General features: G+C 38.1%; 1 protein-coding gene across 7 annotated transcripts in view; it reads left to right on the top strand.

Moving 5' to 3' along the window:
• The window catches only part of ZNF521 (zinc finger protein 521), a 275,252-nt gene that overhangs the window by 9,600 nt on the left and 243,371 nt on the right, over positions 1 to 22,281 (top strand). For 5 of the 7 annotated variants that reach the window (XM_041773263.1, XM_041773286.1, XM_041773255.1 and 2 more), the window contains one exon: positions 19,551 to 19,730. In XM_041773263.1, the coding sequence (XP_041629197.1) occupies positions 19,551 to 19,730 (180 nt within the window). Of the gene's footprint in view, positions 1 to 7,348; positions 7,454 to 19,550; positions 19,731 to 22,281 lie in introns of those variants that run through there. The other 2 variants (XM_041773294.1, XM_041773280.1) reach the window with 2 other exon arrangements.

The raw sequence follows: 22,281 nt of genomic DNA, 5'->3' as shown, positions 1-22,281 counted from the left end.
AAAGAAAAATTTTTTATTATGTATTTTAAAACAAAATATCTCAGTGCCTTGGTTATCACAAGTCAGTAGGAGAGGAACACATAGGTGGTGTGCACACACACAAATATACTCTAATGTTCTATTTGGCATACATTTTGCTCAGCAAATCCATATGAGTTAACCACTGTTTAAGGGAAAAATTGGATTGAATTGGATTTTGCCTGATAGAAATTGGTATCATTGTGAGGAATATAATTTCCTTTTAGAAATTAAAACACAAAAAAAAAACATTAAAAAAAAAAAAAAAGAAATTAAAACACTACCATTGAGTGTCATTACTTCACTATTTTTTTTTTTTAACCACCTTCTTTCAGTCTCATGATTGGCTTTTTCCAAAATTTCTTGTCCCATCAGTGTACTGTGAGAGATATATCAAGATGGAAACTCCTTTACCTGATGGGAACAAAAGAAATACGTGGCTCTCATTCTTGAGTACAGACAGTCCCATGTATTCATACAAAATATGTTTGTGAAGACATGGGAAATGAAGAGTCCATAAGGTGAATGATAATCGCTGTACTATAGGGGGTGCCGTGACCAGGAATCTCACATACATTGTGGTGTTTTAAACTATATTTTGACTTCCAGAAACAACTCTAGCATTTTATCGTGTTCTTTAATATTATTATTTTTCTTCATGGTAAAACCAGATTAAGATCTCATAAGTGCACAAGTAAAACTAAATAGTAATTACTTTTAACATTCCTAATGATTTAGCTTGTCTCAATTGTTTTGAGTTTGTTAGACATATGTTTTCTCTCACTAGTATCACACTTTTGTCTTTTCTTATTTTTATACATTGAAAAAAGGCAATTAAGTATTCACAAAGAATACTCCACTAAGTGGCAATGAAGCCAAAACAGAGCTATTGGCTGGGAGGTTGTGCTGTCATGAGTTCATTGGAATGTTTTGTTCATTGGCTGATGTACGGAGTCTGAAGTCACTGTGTGTATCATGTAGGGTGGTTGGGGCTGTCAATGTGCAGTAAGAAAAGTTAGATAGACTGTTTGCAGAGGCAGGGGTTAAAAAAAAACAAACTGTGAGCTCCAGAGAGTGCATATTAATTCCTGGAAAGAGTAGAGAATAAAAACAGAAACAATTAGGCATGGTCATAAGTATTGTGACTTGGGTATTAGTACTAGTAGGGAGATGGTTACAGAGTAGAAAGGGCAAGGGGGCCAGCTCTCATGTGCGGTCTGAACTTTTTTGGCAAGCCACTTAACCTCTGTTCTCTAGGATTCAGATTTCCTCTCTGTAAAATGAGGGGGCTCATTTCATCATTTAACAAGGGTTTCTGCCCTCCCTCCCGTGTTTATTTTGTTCCTGGCCTTATGCTAAATTCTGAGAATTAGGCTGTGAACGAAGCAGACATAAACCTTGCTCTGAGGAGGCTTCTGGTCTAGAAAACTGGATGAGATTTTAAATATCTTCCTTGCTTTTTAATTTAGGGAAGGAAGCAAAGCAAGTAAGGAGAAAGAGATACATGTACATGATATATTTGCTTTCTCAGCAAGTTAAGTCAGTTAAAAAAGTTAGATAAAATGGATTACAAAACATTGTTGGCACCAGAAGTTGGTGAGCTATAATTTTTAAGAATAGTGAGCAATGTTTCCTCTTAAAATTAAAAGGTAAAAACGCTCATTTGAACTGAAACCACTAAACACAATATATAGAATATTCCCATCTCTTTTGGATTTAGGCCATTGACTTAGCAATATCTTTTACCCCCCCCCCGCCCCCCCCCCAAAAAAAAAAAGATTTGGATAACATTATTGAAAGTTAATTGTGTGATATTAACATTTATCTTTAAAAATAATCAAAGATTTATGTCATCCTTTAAGATAATTGAGAGTATGTATGATGCTGATATTAAAAAACCCAGCAACACCAAACTTCAGTTAGGAATCCCTGCCATATAAAATTGAGGTGAAACAAGTCACAAGGAACTCATTCCATTAAATATTCAGGAACAGAACACTAAGGAATGAAACAAGTTGGTATTGAAAAGTCCATAGCGCAGGTTTGACTATTTCTCCCCTGGGAGACAGGTGAATGCTTTGAAATAAACTTTTGCAGAATCATAAATCTTAAGCATAAGACAATTTAGAGATAATGATATTGGGTGTCTTGATGGTCTTCATGTTCAAAGATGTGAGTGCTGAATGAATGGTGATGGTGGAGTGTAACTGACCGAAGAAAAAGATGATCAACATGAAATCCCTTTTGCCTCCTCCAAAATCATATAGGTCATTTACATAAGTATTGCATCATTATACCAAATTTTTAATCTTCAAAATAAAACCATTACAAGATAATAACACCATTTTATAGCTTCTGTTAAATGTAACTGTTTTTTATACTTGCTGATTTGCATATTTAAAACCCAGTCTGAGTGTGATGGGCTGGCAACCCCTGGGATGGCGCCCTAGCTCTGTCTTTGCCTCTGTGTCCCTTGGCCAGGAGAATGCTCAGCCAGGTACCTGACTTATACTTCGTGCTCAGTAAACTTCGAGGAACTAAAATCACTTCATTTCTTGCGGAAGGAATGTGTTATTGCCTTCTGATTTCCTTCTATCTCTGTCACTGTAGAATTCTCATATTGAAGAAATTGTAATTCTTGCAAGTTGATCAATAATTCATATTAATGGGGCAAGCATGCTTTTTAAGTTGTGAACTTGATTGAGTTGTAGCTAATGGAACAAAACCAAACAACAGAGGTGAGATGGTCTTACTTTCCACTATGATTTCTTGTTCAGACCCCCTATATAGGGAGCTGATATAGAAGAACACATGTATCACCTACTGAACCATCCACAGGGCTTTTATAAGAAATCTGACTACATCCAAGTTTTGGAATTTCCATACAGCAATTTGTAGTTTCTAAATGTGAGCATAGGGCCAGTGACCAGTTCCCCTCACTAGGAGTTTGTCATTTCTCACTGGGAGGACCTCTAACAGCCACAGCCACAGCCACAGCCACTTTGGACTAGAAATCACACACTAGTGAGTGTGTGACCAACTCTGTTTGCCTGGATGTTTGCCGTGGGATGGCTATGAACCTGCAGCAGTACAAATGTTTGAGCCAAGGTCAAAGTGTGTTGCTTTAAGGACAGCATTTTAATTTAGTTTGACTTTTGTTGGCTGGTCATCTTCAATTCATGTTCATCCGTTTGCCCAGATGCTGGTATCATTTTCATATAGCAGCATGGCCCAAACCTTTAATGATTTTCACAGCTTCACATTGAATCTCCTCTAGACTTAGATTGTGAATTCACAAGTCAGTTTTGTACAACAATAAAGACTTGAATATTATTTTCATTTCTTAAGACTCATCCCTCATCTTCTGTGAGGCTTTTTCAGACCCACCCGACTTAAAATGACTCTTCTCTTTATCATTCCCTTTATATGGTCACATACCATAGAAACCATAGCTCTAGGTTGGTTTTCTGGTTTGTTGAGAAGCCCTCTGAGAGCAGGGCTTGTCTGTCTGAGATAGTGAGAGAGAGCACAAGCTAGGGGTGGGGTGGGGAGAGAGAGAAACAGGCTCCCCACTGAGTGAGGAGTCCGATGCAGGGCTCTATCCCAGGACACCGGGATCATGACCTGAGCTGAGGGCAGATGCTTACCTGCCTGGAGCCACCCAGGTGCCCAAGGACTCTGTATTTTTTTCTTGAATTCCCATAGCCTAAAACTAGATGGTAAACAAACAGATGTAAAAGTACACAAGCAAATGTAGTAATTCAGTCATCTGTTTCATCGACAGATACTGCACACTTATCTTTTACCAGTCTAGGAGTGCTTAGAGTTGGGGATGCTATGAAGGAATTACACCCAGGCAGTGGAGGAAGCACATTAGATGGATAATTAAATAGACACTAATAATTTACAGTCATGTGAAAGGAAAGTACTGGGTGTTATGAGAACATTTCACAGATATCAGTGAAGTCAGGGAAGGATCATAGAGGAAGCACTGTCCAACCAAATCTGAAGTTTAATATATATTTTAAAGATTTTGTTTATTTGAGAGAGCAAGCATGAGTAGGGGGAGGAGCAGAGGGAGAGGTACAAGCAGACTCCCTGCTGAGCACAGAGTTCTGAGGAGGAATTTGGGTCCTAGAATCCTGAGATCATGACCTGAACTGAAGTCAGACACCTAACCGACTGAGTCACCCAGGCACCCCAAGTTTAATATGGGTTTGAATGAAAACTATTGAATATGGTCATGCATTCTATAGGAATTTCTAGTTGAGCATCAATTATGTGTCAGGTGCTAAGGATATAGTAAGGAACAAGTCAGACCCAGTTAGTTGCTTATGGGTTTCATGAAGCTCACAGTCTGTGAAGACTTACTGAGGTGATTCTTTGTTTCCCTCGTAATGTTTAATTCCAACCTGTACTTAGTTTTGCAGCAGTAGTATACTTTCAGTTCATACAAGTGACATCTCTTTTATATTATTTGCCCTTGGTTAACTTGTGTGTAAGTTCAGATCATCCTTTATATATGGGCCTGGTTTTCTTGCTTTTAAGTGAACTACCCTGACTGCATCTGTTGAGTTTTTCATCATTAGATCTACTCATTCTTGCAAACATCTGGATTTCTTTTCATTCTTATAATGCTATCTAAATACTGGAAATAACTCACTTATTTTGGTATCATAAGACAATTTAACAACTCTCCTCTATTTGGCCTCTTGGATACTTAGGAAAATATATTCAAATTGTGCAATATGTTTCTGCTTATGATCTTTGCAAATTCTTAGCACACTTTCCACATCAGGGAGCTCAGTAAACACTAGAATAGGACAGTACATCAACAATCTGATTCCTTATTTGTATGTTCTGTATAGTATATTCTGTAATTGAAAACTTACATAGAGAAACTGGAAGATCGTAAAAAAGTTAATCTACCTACCCAAACTTTTCAACTCACATTTTTAAGATATTTTCTGTTGTTTTGATTCCTAATAGCATTATTCACAGAGTCCCCCCAAACAGTCTCAGAGCAGATGTTTGAAGCCTCTGCCACCATTCATGCAATTCTCCAAGCCAAGTCTGAGTGAGATGCATCGACACCCTGGACAGGCTAATAATGTTAGCCTGTTCTTCCAATTGTTCTTTCAATATCTGTTCCACAGTTTTGAGAGGATGAGGATTCTAGTGATAATGTCTTTAGACATATACATGTGCGTCTTTTGGGTATCTTTCTTTCCCCAACCAAAGTAAGAGCTGTCTGTGCTGCCCTCCTTAAATATATTTCCTAGGAGTCCCTCCATACCAACTGAGGACCTCTTTTTTATTCTAACAACTCTGTACTACCCACGGCATGATGTTCCTTCATTCCACCCTCCTCCTGCATGGCCATCAGCTTGTTTCTGTTTATTTACTTCTCTTTTGCTTGATTTACTATTTACAGATGTTGCTTCAATAAGCATATACACGTTCTTGCTGACATGTATGATTATATAAATGGGATAAATTCCCAAAAATGGGATTGTGGGGTAAAGGGAACATGAATTTAACATCTTGATAGATCTTGCCAGGGTGCCCTCCACAGAGGTAATTCTAGTTCACACTGCTGTTAACAGCAGGGTTAGAAAGGATCTGTGTTTAAATACTTTATCTTTACTAATGTGACTTGTGAAACAAGCAAACTGGTATTTCATTGACATTTTAATTAGCATTTCTATAATTATGAGCATCCTTTCCTATGTTTATACATCATATGTATTTATTTTTCTGTGAATTGTCTTTGTATTTCCTTGGATCCTTTTATTCTTTGGTTTGAAAGCAGCTCATATTAATAAGAAAATTAGTCCTTTGTCTGACTTTTGTGTTGCAAATATTTCCCCATTTTGACTTTGTGGGTGGTAATTTTTTTCTTTTGTTGTATGGAAGTTTAAAATTGTTTATTTTCAATTTTGTCAGTGCTTTCCCTTGTAAGTAACAGATTTTGTGTCTGACATAGAAAGTTTTTTTTCTTTTCTGATATTTCTTTTAGTTTTTAGTTTTGTCTTTCCCATTACTCTGGCTGAATGGTCTTGTCTGTGCCCTTCTGCCCCTGTATTCCCAGCACGTAACCACATTTCTAGAAATATAGTAGGTGCTTAGCAAATATTTAGTTAGTAGGTCAATATAGTATGGTGGTTAAGAGCATGGCTGTTAAATCAGACACCCTGTCTTGAAATTCTAATCTGGTTGACCTTGGGCAAATGATTATATCACTTTGGACTACAGGTTCTCTATCTGTAAGTGAGGGTAATATTAGTACCTAATTTATTGAGTTTTTGTGAGAATTAAGAGTTAATTTATAAACTCTCAGAATAGTATCTGGCAAATGAGAAGTACCTAGTCAATGGTTTTTACTCTTACTCTCAGAGTTTTCTGTCTTGTGAGGAAACTCTTCCTTCCATGGTATACAACCCTTTTCTATTCTAGAAAATTCCTTTTTGCTGTGGTTCAGGAGCAGGGATTTCTAGGTATCCATGTGGCTGCACACAGCCTTTTCAGAGGTTTGTCTTGGGTGGGTTCCCTGCAGATATCTTTGCTAGGTTGAGTGTGTCATGGCTAGCTAGCTCTTTCACACTGGTCAAATTAGCACCTTGTTCTAAGCTCCATTTTGCTTTGCCAATGTAGACAGAGTTCTGAAAGAAAAATTCCTATAGAAATTCCAATTAAAAGATAATGGAAACATAACGTGGAGCTAATTAATTTTAGAGCCTCTGCCATCTTTTTGGTAAGTCAGGTCTGTGTCTTTGAGGTTCTTTGCAAAAGGGCCAATGCTAATTTGCAAAGGTAGACTAATTGTTCTTGGGAGAGGAGCTAGAGACAAATAATTCACATATCATTATGAAAGTTTAATCATAGTAGATTTATTAATAATCCTTAAATTAAAAAGGTAAATCTGGGCTTGGGTTTACAAAAGAATTAGCTGAACAAGGGGATGATTTTCTACATCGCCATACTCATCAGTAAGTTTATCTAGAAGCATTTTCTTCGTGGCTTCAGAATGGAATTCACTGTTGTCTAGAAGTATTTGTGAGTACAGAGTGTGAAGATGGAAGGAGAACACAGGAATGCACATCTGCTGTTAACTATGAGTCCGTATCAGACTGTGTCTAGCCACTGCTTTAATTTTATGTGAAACTTTATTTTGGGGCAGATTGTCTGAAAATTCTTTGGTGTCTAACTTCTTCTCCATTCTATTCTGCAGTAAGTCCTAACAGCTCATTTTGCTTTATTTTTATTTCTGTGGCCTCTCCCTGCTCATTTGGTCACCAGTTCTACTTTGTTTAGCTCACAAAATCATCCAGTCCCCACTCCAAGACGCTGGGCTCCAAGGGTCCCTTCAGGCTCAAGAAACCAAGCCATTGGCCGCTGGTTGACCTGCGCGCTCATCAGTCTGCTGATACTCTGTGTGGGCACTACCATCTCTTTTTATTGTAACGAAATTATAAATGTCATAAAGTTGTCTTTCTATTAGGACAAAGCCTAAAACCTTAATGTATCCAATCAGATGACTTTCAAATAGCCATTTATACTTTTTTCCCTTCAACCTTAATGCTAAATGAAGTGAAAGAAATAGTAATGAAAATTGGAGTGGAGAGAGTCAAGAGGATTGTACGAGGCTGCTTTAATGAGTGGGATATCGTCACTTTGTGAGTGACAAAAGAAATTCCACGTTGAGATATTTTAAAATAAATGTTCTAGAAGACACTTTGGGAAGGGTGTTTTGGGCTAAGGTGGTAGTTTGGGCTGAACTACCCCATTTCAAGTCACACTAGGACATTGTGACACAATAGGGAGGAGAGTCTTAGTCTCTTGATTTCTGGTTGTAGGAATTGCCTTTCATGGAAGTAAACATTCTAGACTGTGGAAGGAAAAGTGTCTTTCCCCACCCCTCTCAGATTCTTTACAAAAGCCCAATTCTGGGGCTCACTCTCTGGGAGATCACCTTCCTTATTCTAGTTTTAGCTGTCAGGATATCAAGCTTTTAGTCCTGGAGGTACAACCAACATGTGTCCCAGTGAATTGGCCTAAGGGACCCAGTGCCCAACGGGCCTGTGTTTGAATCCCACATGTTGTCAAACCTCTGTAAGCCTTTTTCTTACCAATAAAATGGTGAGAATCTACTTCACAAGACTGTTGTGTCAGGTAACAAATGTAAGGCACCTAATATGTGTCTGGCTCTTAGCAAGTTACTAACTCTTAGCAGCCTTTTATTTTGGATGCAATTCCTAGGGCCCCTGAGGAAGCACGCATCTTTTAACCCCTTTATGTTTCCCTCTTCTGCGAAGTCCTGAGGTGGGACACAGTTCTGTGGCTTGCTTGCTTCTCTGTGTCCTGCAGAAAATCTTTCCCCTTTTGTAGACAGCCTGAGAAAAATTGTACCAATTTTTATATTAAACTTTTAGGAACCGTTCTCTACAATAAAAGAGGGGTAGTGGATGTGAATTCACTATGGAATATCCTCTGCATTTGGGAACCCCTAATGTTTCCAAAAATACTGTGCATTTCATTTGATCTAAAGTGAATCTTATGTCAGTTATTATTATTATTTTTTTAAATTATTTATTTATTTATTTATGATAGTCACACACAGAGAGAGAGAGAGAGAGAGAGAGAGAGAGGGAGGGAGGCAGAGACACAGGCAGAGGGAGAAGCAGGCTCCATGCACCGGGAGCCCGATGTGGGATTCGATCCCGGGTCTCCAGGATCGCGCCCTGGGCCAAAGGCAGACGCCAAACCGCTGCGCCACCCAGGGATCCCTGTCAGTTATTATTATTCCAATTTTATGGATGAGAAAAATGAGGCTCATCCAGTTAACATGGCTGAAGTAGAAAAAGAATGTAGACTTCTGGACTTGAAAATGGGCAGTCTTTAATCTCATAATTTTCAAACAGAAGGAGCCAGGACCAATCTTAAGCCCAGTCAAGAGGTGGAAAGAATTAATCCCCTGGCCTCTGAGTTTCTCCTCTGCTGTTCCCTATCCTTTAAGTATTTAGATATCAGTACCCTCCCCTATTACACCTCCCCCGAGAAAGTTACTTCTGCAAGAAAAAAATATATTAGTCAGTTATACCTGAAAGAGAATTAAAAGCAGTAGAAACCTGACAAATCCCTAATTGTGTGATTAAAGTCTTTGGCTTCTGATAAAAGCATTGAGGGCCTCAGAAAGCTGATCTGGGAGGTATTGTAGAGGAGGTAGTGCTGGGGTGCTGGAGTGAGGGATCCAGGAGTGTTTTCTCATCGCTGGTAAAACCTCAACGGAAAGGCCCCCTTACAGAAGCTGAGTAGACTTTCAAAGGCCTTCCTCTAGATACTCTCACCAGACGTCAGGAGATTTGCTAGGATGGAGCCCACCAGTCTGAGTTATAGGAAAAAATGAGTGATAGTTGTGCCTGTAAAATTTTAACAATGGATAGGACTTTGGGTTGAATAGCCTCCTGATAATGTCACATTAGCTGTTTCAAATACACTGTGTGGAGAAGCAAATTCCTATTTCCACCTGGCATGTTACCACCCTGAAGCAATGTCTGTTTTCTTTGAAAGATGCCACTTTTTCATACATATTTTCTTTGTGCTGTAAGGAGATGGACACAGCTGTTGGGGAGAGGTTGCCCCAAGGACTGATGGGACATTGGTGTCATCCATGGAAGATTTTGGGCATGACATGTCACCATTCCCCCCAAAAATGATTTCAATTCTGAAGTCTTATATATGGCATTTTAGAGATGGCACTTACTTTTTTTTTTTTGGTAGTGTTGACTGAAAAGGAAGTTTCAAAAGGATTGGATTTTTCAAAATTAAAAGCAGCAGTCTTAGGATTGATTAGATTAGATCCCTTGTTATTCTTTTAAGAAAATAGGATGAGATCTGGCCCTTCTAGCTCACCGTCTGAGATCATGCATGCTCTTTCCCCATGTGTATTTGCTTAAAATGATGTTTGTGAATTATATACATACACGCACACATATGTATATTTATCTGCTTATTAAATCACATGGTAAAAGAGAAAAATGATTAAATATAGGCGCTTATTTGTCAGCCATTCTCCCTGATATGTGATTGATTTAGTTAATTTTACTTTATGCATATTTGGAGATTATCTGATAATATATCATCATTTAAAATATGTTTATATATAACATCAATACTATAAAAATATTTAATATATGCTCACATTATCTTGACAGTTCAAGATTGAAACAATATAAGTGGGAACATATTTCCACAAATGACTATTAATTTATAGTTACTAAGATAATGGCATACACGTTCACTTTCAGTTCTATCTGGGTAGCTCTGTAAATTGTGTATTGATTATGCTAATGGCATTGGTGTCTTTATTACTTGTCTGCAGATACATGCAGATTGAATTCACATTTGGCAAGGTTGTCATTCTGTAGAGATGAAAGCGCATTTTTAACATCTGTTTTTTGGAGAGATTGAGTTAAAACTAAAGAAAAACATTAATTGAATGCATATGGAAACTTAAGGAATTGTATTCTAGGAAATGAAAAGTGCAGTTAAAAAGTTAAAAATGATGCTGTTATATTTCCTTTGTTTCATACTCATTAAGGGAAGTGTTGCAGAAATGGTATTAATTCAATAATGATCTATTTTTATAGTTTATTTTTAGTTATGTGGCTTTTCTTGTTTTGTTTATCAGGCTGAAGGAACCTTAGACATTTAGGGTTGCATGTGTTTTGAAATTTATTAGCCCAACTAGAGGAGAACAGAATGAATTTCTTTTTTTCCCCCCAATTATACATAAATTTTCTTGTATTTTCTAATAGCTCATAAGTCATAAATCACAGCCCCACTTTTTTGCTCTGATCTTTCATTACACATCATGTACCTATTTGGTAGGATTTTTCTCTCTCCTTTTTCCTCTTCTGCTTAGCCGTCATGGTACCAAAGCAGTTGTTTAGAAACCACTTTTTTATTTTCCTGAGGATGACTTCTTAGAAATGTGGGCTTTCCACTGTGTGCCAATTAGGAAAGAAAATTAAAAAAAAAAAAATCTTTAAAATATTTGTTTTCAAAGCAGTTTCCACTGTATTGTAATTAGAGTTGGATCCCCGTTTTGTTTGAGAGCCAATAGGAGTGGCTAAAGGTAAAAAAATAAAAAAAAAGAAAAAAAAAAACAACGGAAGTTTTCATATTCCTGGGTGATATATGTCCATGCAACAGGATATTAAAAGTCCCAAATTTTATGTCTAATTCACAACCTTGAGACAAATTCAGTTGTGCTGGTCTTTCAAATACAAGATTTAAAATTTAGAAGAGGAACTTCCCAAATTAAAAAAGAAAAAGAATAAAAGAAAGTCACTAACCAGAAGAACTGAGTGAAAATATAGGATTGATTTTTGTGAATGAGATTGGAGTTTATCTTCTCAAAATGTAAAGATGAGCACTGCTACATTTCAGCAAGCATTTCTTGTTCAAAACAAAACACTGTCCCCCTAAGCTAGTGTTTCAGTAATTGTTGAGATAGTTAACTTTAAGTGTTGAATTCAGAAATACTGTTACAATTGGATTGGTGTTATCTAAAATAGCTGAAGTAATAAGCATAGTCAGTGGAAGTATCAAAAAGTATGATGTCTGGAATACAAAGGCTTTTTGCCCTGATTTTCTTTTGCTGGGATGGAGTCATGCTTCCCGTCTGGGCTTCTATAGCTGCAATATTTGTTATATTTAAAGAGGAAATAACTAGACCCTTTCCCAAACATCCAAGTGTCTAATTCCTAGTTCCAAGTATGTTTCACTAGTGATCATAGTTGTCTGAATAAACATTTTGCAGTATTGCCGAAGAAAGAGATGTTAGAATCAATTACTGTTTTTGTCTTTAGTCAAATTTTGGATTTGTTTTCCCTTGGCTTGGTGTATGTTTGAAATAAGACTAAAGTAAAAGGAATCTCACCAAAGGTCTAAGTCCCCAGAGGTGTCATGGGGGCCGTTGCCAATCTCTTGCACTGGATTAAAAAGTTAGCTGGTATGATTGTGGTAGTTCTGGCCAATCTCTCTCCAGTTTCCACTTTGGTGGGATTATGGATAAAAGGCAAACTCTGGGTGTGAACATAGTGAGAAAAAGCAAGCCATTAGCCTCCATTAATACACCTGTTTTAAAACCAAGACAGATGGGGCACCTGGGTGGCTCAGTGGTTGAGCATCTGCCTTTGCTCAGGGCGTGATCCCGGAGTCCCAGGATCGAGACCCATGTTGGGCTCCTTGCATGGAGCCTGCCTTTCTTGTCTCTGCCTCTCTCTGTGTCTCTCATGAATAAATAAATAAAATCTTAAAAAAAAAAAAAAACCAAGACCGCACGCACATTCATCTCCAGGAATGGTTCTCCTGCAGCTAGTGGCTGGCAGTCATTAGATGGCTCTGCACTTTCTTCTACCCACACTCAGGGCTAAGCCGTTCCTGCAGTGGCTCCCTGGCTCTTTTTTCTGCCATTGACTGTTGGCACCTGATTCCCACCTTTCTGGCTGACCTCTTGCTCCAGGTCTGGAACCCTACCCTACCCTCTCCATTTCCAGTGGGGCATCTTTCTAAAAGGGAATCAGTCACTCACCTTCAGTCCTGACTGGAGGGCCTCCTATCGTGCTGAAGTTAGCCTGTGAACGTTTAGCTCACAATAGTTGCTTGGCAGTCTAGCTTCTTTTCCAACCTCCTCTCTGCCAAGGCTCCCCCTTTTTTCCCACTCTATCTGTCCCCCTCCCCCCCATTGGAATAGCATAGAAAAACTTGCACTTCCTGGAAGGCATCACGTGGTTTTACGCATCTGTATGCCTTTACGTATGTTTCCTCTATTTGGAGACCCATTTTCTACTTGTCCTTGGGGCTCCCATCCTTTCAAACCTAGACCAAGCTGGTCTTCTTTAGATAGAATTTTCCTGCTCTGCTTTATGTGATTTAAATGCCCCTGGTGTGTGGACTTCTTCATCTAAGGACTCACCGGGGCCTTCTGCCCTCATCGATTTGCTCATCTCCCCCCATCCCCACTGGAGCTTGCCAGCCCTCTCATGTAATGGCCTATGCAGAAAAACGCTAAGTTTTGATGACATAAGTGGGCAAATGGGAAGGCAACAGGCCCCCAGTTTCCCATTATCCCCAGCTGTAAGTGGTCGCTTTGACGGCTGAATGAAATATCCTCCAACACTTGACTAGACCCACTTTTGACCTGCCTGTTGGGAAGCTCTGCAGCAACCTGTAGGCTCCTTGGGACAAGGACCAGGTCTTAGGCTTTGCATCTCCAGGCCCTTAACCAGATGCCTATTCCTAGCTTAGGCACTCAGTAAACATTTGCTTGCTGAAGGTGTGACCAGGCAGGCCTTGTAATTCAATTTGAAAGTTAAAGGACTTTAAGGCAGGAATGCATTGATGAATACTCTATATGAAAGTTGGAGTGCTCACACTGCTTTTTTCTAATTTTCTCATTAAGGATAATGGGGGAAGAAAATTGGGGTAGGAATCTGATCAGAAGGGGAGAAACTTTTTATTTGGTTCCAAAGAGTCTGTGTATGGTTCTCTGTGTGTGTATGTGTGGTAGTTGTTGTTTTTAACCTCTCCCAAGGCGAATTTCCTCCCACTTAGCATCTTCCTGCAAGGAATTCCATTGTAGGTAGAAGAGTGGTAATAAATTCACCTTTGGCATGTTCTCCTTGATAATAGTGCATCTGTGATATTTCTCTTTGGTCTTCAAGGACTGCAATAGACCTGTAGTACAATCAAGCAACACTGCGGAAATTCTAAATTCAACAGCATGATTTTGTTTAATATAGAGAGCATTCTGTCTGAGAAGATTTTATGGACAAAGGAAAGAACAAGCACATGAAAGGGGCTTTTTTTTTTCTTTTTTCTGTAAAGCAATTTAATAACTTTCAGAGCATAGAGTGGTTACAAATAAACATTGCAGAAAAAGTAAAAAAGCACATTTTTATCCTTGACCGCCTGAGCTCTTCAGACCTGTTGGTGCCAGACAGTTGCTGCTGATGGCCGGCACTGTCCCAGCAAGCTGAGAACTGGGTTTGGGATGTATAGCTTTGGCCACCGCACTGGTTGCTTTTGTTTTTGTTTTGTTTTGTTTGTTTACCTTTTCTTGACAGTAGAAACAAATGAGGGAGCAGACCAGCAGGCGGGTGTGGGCCAGACGGCTGTGCAGTCTGGTAATGCTACATTCCTTCATTAGAGCTTGCTTGCCATTTTATAACAGTGTGCGATTTATTTTCCCTAAATCTGTTTTCATCTTATGGGATTTCAAGTTAGAATGCATAGCTAGAGCCCAGAAAGCACAAAATAATGATCCCGCCCTTTGGTTTTTGAAAACTAGGAAGGCTTGCTTGCTCTGTGTTTAACTCTTTGTAGCCTGAAGGTAACTTTTCCTCTGTTCTCGAAAAGTATCAAGATATATTAGTGAATGCAGTTTGAACCCACTTGTGCGGGAGGAGTGATTTTGGACATAGTTTGCTTTAAACAGATAACGTTTGATTTTTCTCTTTAGGCATGGGACTTCTAACTATGCCAGTAAACCCTAGAGCTAGCTGTACATACAGATGTGAACTTTAAAAACCTTAGACGGCTAATGATTATTTGGCACAAGATGACTGTCAATGTGGGGTTCATCATTTGTAGTGATTTGGGGGATTTGAATGTGGGCTGCATTTGTAGAAGTTATTTGTTTACTTATTCATCATGGAGTTTCTGAGAATAAGACACTGAGTTATAATGCCCTTTGTATTTTTAGACAAAATCTTTGGAAGAAAACTGAGGCAGTTTTCTCAAGTAATAAAACCATTATATTTTTACTAGCCCACTAGTAGTGTAGTGTTGAGCCCACTTTTTCCTGAACATTTACTCCTTTTTTTTAGTTTTAGGTGATTAAGATCCAGGAGGTCACAGTCATCACAATGAAGCCAAGAATTGTTTGTTTTGTTTTGTTTTTTAGGCAACATTCACTTTTTAGTTCGCGATTTCTTTAACTTACTGGCACTGTGTGGGTTGATTTAAGATTGAGTAATTCATGCCATGGTTGTTTAATTTGGTGAAAAGCTGGCTATGACCAGAGAACAGACTGTTAGGAAATGGTCATGTTTTAAGTTTGCATGTGTGTATAAGTGGAATATTTTGGGTTCATTCATCTCTTGCCAATCTTAGTTGTTAAGTAATCTTCTTGCATTCATATTTACATCATCTTCAGAATCTTGTGTTTCTGCCACTCTTACAAAAGTTGACTAGGGTTTGTAAGGTAGAGCTTTGTGCTTGGAATTAACCAGGAAAAGCTTCCTTTAGATCTCCTGCAAGAGGGACAGAGGGCCTGTACCCTGTATTGGCTGCCAGAAGTTTTTATAGTAATACTTTGTATCTAGGCTCTGGCTCTTACCATCAAATGTGCTTTTTATAGAGTACCAAGTTATAAATGTAGTGCAGCTACGGCATATTAATCTTACTGCGGAGATTTAATGAGGCAGTTGTTTTGCGATGGACACTATTGGGAGCAGGGAGCGACAGAGTTTTACTTTACCACTGAGCTGCAGAAATATTCCTTGCCTGGTAATAATTATAACCACATGATCTCTTAGTTTTTCTTTCTTTTGCCAGTGCTTTTCCATGCAAAAGTGGCTTGGAAGGAGGTCCACTTCTAGGCAGTGAAATGGGTTGGAAATTGGGCTGTTTTCTCAGTGGTTTGACATTTTAGCTTTGATCAGGCATGGGATCCGTGTTGCACAGAGAGAAATATGTAAGATGAGTTTCAAGAATACAGATAGTCTTTGCCAGTCCACTGAGATGGCTTTTAGATATTCATTACTTTTACTTGACTTTTATATAGGTTATAAAAAGTAAATGTGGTGAAACCTCATTTTTACATGGACAGAATAGAATTTCTGCTGGTTGGCCTTAAACTGATCCCACACTTGAAATTAATTGAAGTCCATGGGTTTATTGCCTCCAACACTTTTAAGCCAGTGCAATTTTTCATTTTCCCCAAAGTTGAAATTTTATTAAACCCAAGTTATAGCAATAACAACCCTTATGAAGGGAAGGATGAGAAGGAAAGCACCACCTGCCAGAGAACGTAATAAGGGGAAAAACATACTTCTTTTAAATTTCCATTTATAAGTAAAGTTAACAAAATTGGAAACAGAGAGCTGCCATTTATTTTTTTGTGATAATAATTGTGTCTTTGTTCCAAAATTAAGTCTTTTAACCAGGTTAGAACACTGTAACTCTAGGGTTTCATAGCAGCCTTTTGAAAGGATGAGCCAGAAAGTAGATGGTGCAGGTGAGATCATTAGGGATGGAGGTCACATGTCCGAGTGGCTTCCTTTAGGTCAAAGGACAGAGAACGGTGTCTGTAGCTCTAATGGGGTTTGCAGTTGTAGCGCAGGGGGTCTGTGGATATTTAAAAATACTGCCCTTTGGGGGAGTTTGGAGCACAACAATTGAGTTGAAAGAACAATTGTCCTCCTTGAGGTGGTGTTGGGAGCAGGGGCAGTACTTACAGGCATGGACCTTGTATTTATAACCCCTTAGGTCGAAGTCAGAGATTTGAATGGCTCGCAGAGTAATACAATTATTTTTTATGATTGGATCTCAAAGGACTTTATAAAAACTACATAACTAAGGCCATGTGCAATTATTGAAGTGTAGCCACCTGTGGGAAAGAAATGGTTGACAATGTAAGCTTTCCAGAATCTTCCTTACATCAACTAATTTTAGGAATGGAGCCCCCTAACACAAATAAACATCTTTTGAATGGGCAAGAAATAATTCTTCATGAAAGTGGAGGTTGGAAAAAAATCTACTCACAGAAAGAGAGAGAGAGAGAGACTGAGATTCTAGCACTTGTTATGCCAAGGCATCATAGGCTATAATAGCACCCACCCCCCCAGAGGGTCCCTCTTAAGTGGTGACCTAAAAACGAATTCGCCAGTTGGCTGGAGCATGCATCCTAAAGTTGCAGCAGAAGTGAATAAGCTTGACTGACTTCGGTCCCTAAAGGGTTCTATCTGTAAATGCAGAAGTGGAAGCAAAAACATTTTTTATTAGTCTTAAAATGACCCTTATTTTAATAACTAGCCACAGTGTCAGGAGCACGAACTGGAGCCATGCTCTAGCTTTTAAGAGCTCAAGCATCATGCATGCATTCCTATTTGTTTGATATTTTGAATATTGGATTCATGTAAAGTGTCCATATTCTTGAATAATAAGGAAGGTGAGTTTTTATCATTTTCTCTGCGTACTACTTAAAGTATTCAGAGTATCTTCTTATTTAAAAACAAACAGTTCTGCAAACTTGATGCATAGCATTTAAATAATCATATTAAAATTCAGACCTAGCACCCACAGTTCCCTCAGTGCTATCAGTTTTATGAGAAACTGGAATCTCATGCTAAGCAATAGAGAATATTTAGTGTGTGCGTACTGCCTGCCAACAAGTGTTTAGTGGTGTGAGGGCCAGTTTGGCATAATTGGGACAGTTATTTATTTTCCTGACTCTCTCTCTAATTTGGCAGTATTTTACCACTTAGGTTTCGTTTGTTGGTGATAGTTGAACCACCACCTATTTGTTGTTGTCCATAGCTTTAGATGAAATATTTGAAATCACCAAAGTCCAAGGTGATGGGTCATCCTGTCGATTTTGGGAAATGTAGGCTGTAGGTACTTTTTAATTTGGTGGTACTCGATCTGTTCCTGTTTATAGGAAAAATACCAGTTAAAGGACTTTTATGTACTTTTTTTTTTCTCCTCACCCCTCTCCCTTTTTATCATCACTAAATAATATTTACTAAGCACTCACCTGGACACAGTGCTGTGCTGAGCAAAGTATAAGACACACAAAAAAGATCCTGTGATTACTCCCCCAGGAATGAGCAGTCAAAACCCCAGTCTATTGAAATGGGCACTGTGTAGAGCATTGAGATAATAATTTTCCAGATGGCAAATCAACCCAAATTACCAATTCACTTAAACACTATGTTCTTTAAAAACAAATACACAAACAAACAAAATACTTGTTCTTTGAGATGAGAACTCTGCTTTTTTCAGGAGCCCAAGAGATTTTTATATATGTTGAAATGTAAGTTGATTTTGGCATATGTGAATCATTTGAGGGGTGGTGATAGAGTTAAGTTTATTACAAATGCGAAGAATGGCTTTAGAATAACTGCCAGCAAAAAAAAAGGACCATAGTGACTTGTAAGAAGTAGGGTTCATAGATGAGTGTTACATGCAGGGCAGCAGAGAGCACTTGCAGACAGCAGGATGGTGGTGTGGTGGCACTACTGACTTTTCTAAGAAATCTGGGCTAATTTGAATTCTCTGAATTCTTGATTTAACATTTCAAATTTGTATCCTGCCATAATAAAAAATTGACTACAGATAATGCATTACATATTTCTTTGGTATCTTGATACAACTCTTTTATAACCATTTTATTGACTATATTTTGAGATATAATTTATTTCTGACTTCGGAGGACTTTCGCCATTAGGAATTAATGTCCCATAAATTATGTCATAGATTATATTACCCAATTTCCCCTAAAGAGGCATATCCTCTCTTTCCCTTCCTTCCCTACGCTTGCTTTCCTGTCAAGAGGAGGGGTGGCACCAGGATGTTTGGGGGTACTTCTCTAAAATGAATCAAAGGACAGCCCATCAAATCAAAAAGTATTTGAAGTATTTATAAAGATCTGAGTAAAAATATTACCTGTGTTTTACATTCTTATTCCCCTCGTTATTTATGTATCATTCTTAGGGGTAGAATAGAGCTATTTTTACTTTTCCCATCACTTAGCTTTCTGACATTGGTAATGTCCATTTAAGTTGTTGACTTGATTATAATTTATCATTACCCTTCATATATTTTGCTTTTTTTGATGATTACATGTCTAAAAACAAGAGACATGCCAATATATTTACACTTGAATCTGTGTTTGTAAGAATGTGTTGCTGCGTGGTAGAGCTTATTTTGCTATCACTGTCTAACAAATAATGGGGTAACTGTATGTTTTGACCAGTTTGTAAGTAAAGGTCAATTTCGTGCCTATGGTAATTAGCTTAGCTTATTCTAGACTTTTAGCTAATTTGAGTAATTTCCCGTGAAACAATATATTTAGCAGAAAGGGAATTCATTCTTAAGCACAGTGGTTTTTTTCATTTACAATGGAGACTTTAATTTTAGAAGTGATTTATCTCTACCTTTTAAGCAACCCCTCTCCCCCCTAAAGCTATGAGAAATGGCCAGGGTGGACGGATGAATTATTTGAAGGAAGCAATGAGAAGAGGCCCCCGTGGTGGAGGGAAAGAAAAACTTCAGTCATCCTGATGTGATACGTTTTAGGGAAGACTCACTTTTGCTTCCTCTGGAATAAAATCTGCCCCTAAGCCCTCCTTTTGCAGCTTCTGGGACAATGGTGCTTCTGTTTTTGGTAGCAAGAAGATTAAATGTTACTTTAAAAGAACCTGTCTTTCAACCGCATACTCACAGTCTTGATTTTCTTTCAGACCCCAACTGTAAACTTGAAGACAAGACTGAAGATGGAGAGGCAATAGACTGTAAGAAGAGGCCGGAAGACGGCGAGGAGCTGGAAGACGAAGCTGTGCACAGCTGTGACAGCTGCCTCCAGGTGTTCGAGTCACTGAGCGATATCACCGAACACAAGATTAATCAATGTCAGTTGACAGGTAAACAATACTTATCACTTCTCGTCTTCGCATACTGTTCTATTTCTGATTTTTTCAGTTTGTGCTCCCCACCCCGCCCCTGCTCTTTTCCAGTTGTTTTACTTCCTTACTTGAACACATAGGTAAGTCTGGAAATGCTTTAGAAAGAATTCTACGATGGCAGTTTGTGGCAAACTCAGTGTCATAGTCCCTACATAATGAATTGTACCTAGATTTTAATAGGTAAATTTTTCTCTTTTCTTCCTTTCTTTTTTTCCAATATAGTGATGACATGTGGGTCTAGAATCTAACATGATGGCTAAAAGAAAGTTAAAAAAAAAAAAGAATCTTTTGAATATTTTTTCAAAGAAAGGTAGCATGTGTTAACTTATTTTGATGTAAATATCACTTCTTCAAGGGAACTTGCCTTGATGCCTCTCTGCCTGAGTTTGGTGTCTTTTTGTGTTCCCATAAAGTCCTCGGCCTGTTATAGCTCATAGTTTCCACTACATGTGTTCACATCCCCTCTGTCCCTCTTTAGACTGCAAGCTCATGGGTGGCAGGAACTGTGTCTTATATGTTATTGTATTCTCTGAGCCTTGTATAGTGCCTGTTCCACAGTGGATTCCCACTAAGAAATGGACACTATTCTGCTATGCAGTTCATGGGATGGATCAAATTTAAAATAACAAGAAGCATGACAACGTGTTCAATTTAATGGTTTAAGAAAACTAAAACTCAGTTTGCCAAATTTCTACCCTCTTTAGAAATATATCCTACAAAAATGGACAATGTCAGCCTGAGTGGGACATTTTAGGTAGATATATATTTTTTAGATTCATGTTATTTTTTCCCTTGCTATTTGAAGCTGACATTCTCTGGCTGCGTGTGTCTGTGCTTATAACTCTCTCTTCTGTCTCTATCTCTCTCTTAGTTTCCCAGCACAAATCCTTCTTCAGTTACCCATGTATAGGAAATGTATTTAGAAAACAAATGATTCTCCGTTTTCCGTACAATATTGATATGTATTTTATATATTGATATTTAAGATTTTAAAAGGTGTTCCATTTCAGTCAGATTTTCTTTCTTTTTTTAAAGATTTTATTTATTTATTCATGAGAGAGACAGAGAAAGGCAGAGACATAGGCAGAGGGAGAAGCAGACCCCCTGCAGAAAGCCCCATGTGGGATTTGATCTCAGGACCTTGAGATCATGACCTGAGCCAAAGGCAGATGCTCAACCACTGAGCCACACAGGTGTCCCTAGTCAGGTTTTCTGAACAGATTTTTGTGGAGATTTTGGATTAAATCCAGTTAAATAGGCTTCTTTATTAAAGTGTACTGTGGTGTGCTCACTTCGGCAGCACATATACTAAAAAAGTGTACTGTGGCTTCAGGAAAGGCCTATGGTAACTAAGTTAGGCCAGAGAATCTTCCTTCTTTCAGAAAACCCATTACTCTTGGTTGGAACCTAAGTTTGAGCATTGATGTTGTATATATAGATATTGGTCATAGATATATTTTTTGTTGTTTTTAGGATTTTTGGTAACTTTTGTTTTGTTACAGTTCCAAACTTATGAAAAATTACTAAAACAATACATAATAGAAAGTCCATGCACTGTTTCCCTGATTCACTGACTCAATGATTATTTGCATTTCACCCCATTTACTTTATCATTATCTTTTCCTTTCACTAGTTTTTTTCTTAATCATTTGAGAGAAGATTGGTGACTCATGCCCTTCTAAATATATCTTATGTATTTCGTAAGAACACATATTCTCTGACATGACCACAGCATAATTCTTGAAATCAGGAAAGTTAACATCTTAATGCTATAGAACACTATTATAATCCATGATCAATATTCATAGTTGAATAGTTGTTTCAATAATGTCCTTTATAGTTTTTTTTTCTTGTGTAGAATTCAGGATCATGCATAACATTTATTTGTCATGTCTCTTATGTTTCCTTTCACCTGGCATGACCTCTCAGTCTTTCTCTGGTTTTCTTGACCATAACATTTTTGAAGAATATCTGTCACCTACTTTAAGAATGCCTGTCTGTATTTGCGTTTGTTTCCTTGTGATTAAATTCAAGTTACATCATTCTGTGGCAGGAACACCACCAAAATGATGTTGTCCTCTTCTCAGTGCGTTAGGTCTGGAAGTATGTGATGCTGATTTGTTCTAATGTTGATGATGTTGATACTAAATGCTTCTTTAGGGTAGTGTCCACCAACTTTCTCCAGTGTAAAGTTACTATTTTCCCTTTGTAAGTAATAAATAATTTGTGGGAAGATGCTTTGACACCATATAAATATCCTCGTTCTCATTCTCTCATTCTCCATGGAGAATGAGATTCTCCATTCTCATTTATATATCACCATATAAATATCCTCGTTCTCACATCCATTTTAACTCTATAATTTTTGTAGTTATTAGTCTTCTACCACAATTTCCTTTCTTATTCATTCACTCATTTGTTTATTCATATCACCATAGGCTTCTGGATTTTATTTTATTCAGTGGTCATAATTCATTACTGTTACTGTTTTGGTGCTCGAATTGCCCGA

Source organism: Vulpes lagopus, chromosome 1, assembly GCF_018345385.1.
Source record: "Vulpes lagopus strain Blue_001 chromosome 1, ASM1834538v1, whole genome shotgun sequence".
NCBI lineage: Eukaryota > Metazoa > Chordata > Mammalia > Carnivora > Canidae > Vulpes > Vulpes lagopus.
Note: the sequence above shows the minus strand (reverse complement) of the source record. Positions and strands in the feature narration are given on the sequence as shown.